Below are 3,673 nucleotides of genomic sequence, written 5' to 3'. Positions count from 1 at the left end.
GGAGGCCCCCCGCCAGAAAGCCGATGGGGCGGACGGGACGAGCGCTCACCGGTACCAGGCGAGGCCGCGCTCGTAGCACCTGTCGAAGAAGTGGGGCTCCGAGCCGAGCGCGCGGACGTCGGGGTGCAGCCGCAGAAACTCCAGTAGGGCGCGCGTGCCGCCCTTCTTCACGCCCACGATAAGCGCCTGCGGGAAGCGCCGGCGGCCCGAGCCACTGGCCACCGGCAGGCCGGACGTCCCTGGGCTGCGGGCTGCGCGGGGCGGCTCGGCGGGCGCGGGGGCTGGCGCGGGGATGCGGCCGGCCGGCGGGCAGCGTCCGGGGAGGGCGCAAAGGCAGTAGGCTCCGAGCACCAGAGCGGCGAACAGCAGAGGCGCACGGGGCGCCCGAAGCGTGGCCCCAGGCCCGCCCCCGGCGCCCTGGCTGCCTCCTGCCCCGCCGCCCAGGCCGCCGCTACCTGCCATGGGGCCACACAGCTCCCAGGCCTGGGAGCGGGGGCTGCAGGAGGGCGCACATCCCCGCCCGCGCCGCGCTCAGTCCGCTTGCGCCCGGCTTCTGCTCTGCGCCCCACTGCCCAGTCTTCTGGGAGCCGAGAGGGACCAGTGCTAGGGCGGGATGCCCCGCCCAGCCCAGAGGCCCCGCCCCGCTTGAACCACTGCTCCACCCGGGACTCGCCGGCACCTACGGGCGCCGCTGCGCCATTCCGAGCCTCAGTGACTAGCCGGACGCGCCCGCTTGGAGACCCCAGGCCCCAGCCCGCTCGGGATGCGGCGGCGGCAGATTGGGACGCAGGACGGTGACAGGACTGAGCTGCTGGCCAAAGGACCCGCTCTTAGAGGGCCGATCGCTGCCCCTCCTGGACGAGGGCAGCGCGGCAGGTGCGCGGGAGGAACAAGTGGGCCAAGAAGTCGCGTGCACCTGGCCCTAGTGCGCAGAGGGGTTCCGGGAAGGTGGAGGGAAGTCTGCGGCGAGAATGGGGCGCATCTTGCTGATAGTTGGCTTGCCATTGCCATGCGTCAGGGTCACGGGCAGGGCGGTTGGAGAGGACTAGCCAAGTTGATTACCACTTTAAAGTCTGGGAGACAGGCTCAGGGAGGACAGGCGTCTTTCCCAAGGGCCCAGTGAAATTCAGACCTCAGTCTTCTGACCATTTTTACCATGTCACACGGTCTGTCTGTGCAGCCTAGTCCACCTGGTGTTGCCCTGGGATGTCAGTGACCCATCTCTGGCGCTGGCAAAGCGGCTCCTATTGGAGATGTGAAGGATTTGGGAGACCTGTGCTGGGGAAACTAGAAGGAGGAGTCGGGGTCCTGTCCTAGGAGCTTCCTCTGAGGGGCAGGGAGACTCAGGGGCCACTCCCAGTAATGAGACCTGCTGGGCGCTGGACACTCTGCGGGAGTTTTACGCACCCCCAGGCTCACTGAACCCCCAGCCCAGCACAAAGAAGGCAGAGGAGAGCTGGCTGGGAGAAGGTGAGCACAGCCCCAGGTAGAGACAGAATGGAACCCATGTCCTGCCTTTGCCTCTACCCCAGGCTTCCTGGCCTCAGGGTTGGTGCAGGTGGGCATGGGCTCCCCGAAGAGGCCAGCCTTCCTCCAGCCAATGCCCAGAGACTACTGCCCTGGCTTCTGCTGGTTAATGGGCTGCTCCTGAGCCTAATGGTATCTGGATCTAAGGGCAACCTCGAGCACTTCCCCAGGGCAGGGGCCTCCATGACCCACCCAGAGGTAGCCTTGGCCGGAAGAGGGTTCTGCAGAGCCAGTGAGGTGAAGACCACTGACCAGACCCTCAGCCCAGTTCCCAGATGCCATGCCTGCATCTGCTTGTCAGGGTATGACTCAGCCAGGAGCCCTGTCTGTGGGGTGTTGGCACAGCGCTGTCTGGGGTACATGCCGGCACATGCAGGGTCACAGGAAGTTCTTCTTCTGGTCTAGCTTAAAACGGGTTCTGGTTCTCCTTAGAGCCACCCACTCCACCTGCAGCACCCACCCAGAGCCTCAGCGGCCACCACTCAGGGCTCCAAATTCCAGCTTTAAAACCTGATGGCCCCTCCATCTCCCTGCCCAGCACAGGCACTGGCTAGGCACCCCCTAGCCTTTGCTCATGCTGTTCTCCCTGCTGGGAATGCCTTTTCCTTAGTCCCGCCCCCCACCACACACACACACACACACACACACTCACACACACAGATACACCTTGAGGGCTTTCCAGGAAGAACTTACCAAGAACAGCAGGACACCAAACATGCTGGGGGTGGGGGAGTGAGGTCCAGGGACAAGAGTCAGCTTGGTGTTTGGCATCTGATCCCCTCTCTCCACCCACCATCTGGTTCTCAGGTGAGGGGTGGGTGCAAATCTGAGGACATCCAGGATGGCAGCCTTGGGAAGTTTGTTCACCAGTGTACCTCACAGAGCCTGGTACCTGATAGGCACTCAATAGAGACAAGCCAGTGGAAGGATGGGAGTGGAGAGAGAGGCTGAAGGCTTTCTAGAGTAGGTGATTGTCAGGCAAGGAGCAGGACAGCATCCCAGTCGGCTGGGGAAAGGCCCAGCAGCAGAGAGCATAGTGATGGGATGGGGGTGGCGAGGAGGAGGAATGGGGTAGAGCCGAGGCTCATCCCTGAGGAGTGGGTCCCAGCCTCATCTTTCTCTAGCACATGGCCTCAGGCTCCTACCAGCCCAAATCTCTGGTCCCTAAAATAGAAACCTGACTCTGAAGGAAGAGCTTCATTGAAATGTAATTCCCATAACATGCAATTCGGCCATTTAGTTTCTCAAATTCAATGGTTTTCAGTATATCCACAGTGTTGTACAACCATCACAATAAATTTCAGAACATATTCATCACCCCAAAGAGAAATCCCAAACCCGTTAGAAGTCACTCCCTGTTCTCCCCTCCCCCAGCCCCTGGCAACCACTAATCTACTTTCTGTCTTTGTGAATTTGTCTCTTCTCCACATTTCATATAAGTGGAATCATACATTATGTGGCCTTTAGCAACTGGCTTCTTTCGCTCAGCATAGTGTGTTCAAGGATCATTTATGTTGTAGTGTGTGTGTCAATGCTTCATTCCTTTTTAGGGCTGAATAATATTCCACTGTATGGCTGGATCACATTCTGTTTATCTATTCATCAGTCAATGGACACTTCAGTTTTATCCACCTTTTGGTTATTGAGAATCATGCTGCTGTGAATGTTGATTTACAAGTTCTTTTGTGGACATATGTTTCATTTCTTTTGGGTATATACCTAGGAGTGGAATTGCTAGGTAGACAGTAACTACATTTAGCCTTTTATGAAGAGTCCTTTTGAAGGTTAAATCTGGGAATTTCAGAATCTACATCTCCATGCTCCTCACCCCCAGAGCTGCTGCCTTCCCTCCTCCCCAGGATGTCTGAGTGGCTCCTCCACTCTGCCTCTGCCCTGCTTTGCCATCAGAGTCCAGCCCCAGCTCCCCACTGTGTGATCTAGGGACAGTGAATCCCCCTCTCTGAGCCACAAGGTGAAAAGTCACTTTGGGGCCCCAAAAGAGACCAGGCCATGGGGGCACAGGGTGGGTGGCTGTCCCTGTGCCCTGAGAGGGTGGCTCAACTCCTGCCCTGTCTGGTCGCGCCTCCTGTCAAGAGAAAACAGGTGTCAGCCAGGCGCTTCTGCCCAGCCTGATCTCCCCTGGGGC

At 59.3% G+C, this 3,673-nt stretch overlaps 1 protein-coding gene across 1 annotated transcript in view; it reads right to left on the bottom strand.

Moving 5' to 3' along the window:
* The window catches only part of HS3ST6 (heparan sulfate-glucosamine 3-sulfotransferase 6), a 7,112-nt gene extending 6,650 nt beyond the window's left edge, over positions 1-462 (bottom strand). Inside the window, exon 1 of the mRNA XM_007453561.1 lies at positions 50-462. Within this exon, the coding sequence (XP_007453623.1) occupies positions 50-462 (413 nt within the window). The remainder of the gene's footprint in view (positions 1-49) is intronic.
* Positions 463-3,673: the final 3,211 nt, after the last annotated feature.

Source organism: Lipotes vexillifer, unplaced genomic scaffold, assembly GCF_000442215.2.
Source record: "Lipotes vexillifer unplaced genomic scaffold, Lipotes_vexillifer_v1.1 scaffold914, whole genome shotgun sequence".
Lineage (NCBI taxonomy): Eukaryota > Metazoa > Chordata > Mammalia > Artiodactyla > Lipotidae > Lipotes > Lipotes vexillifer.
The sequence above is the reverse complement of the archived record's forward strand: the minus strand, read 5'-3'. Positions and strand labels throughout refer to the sequence as shown.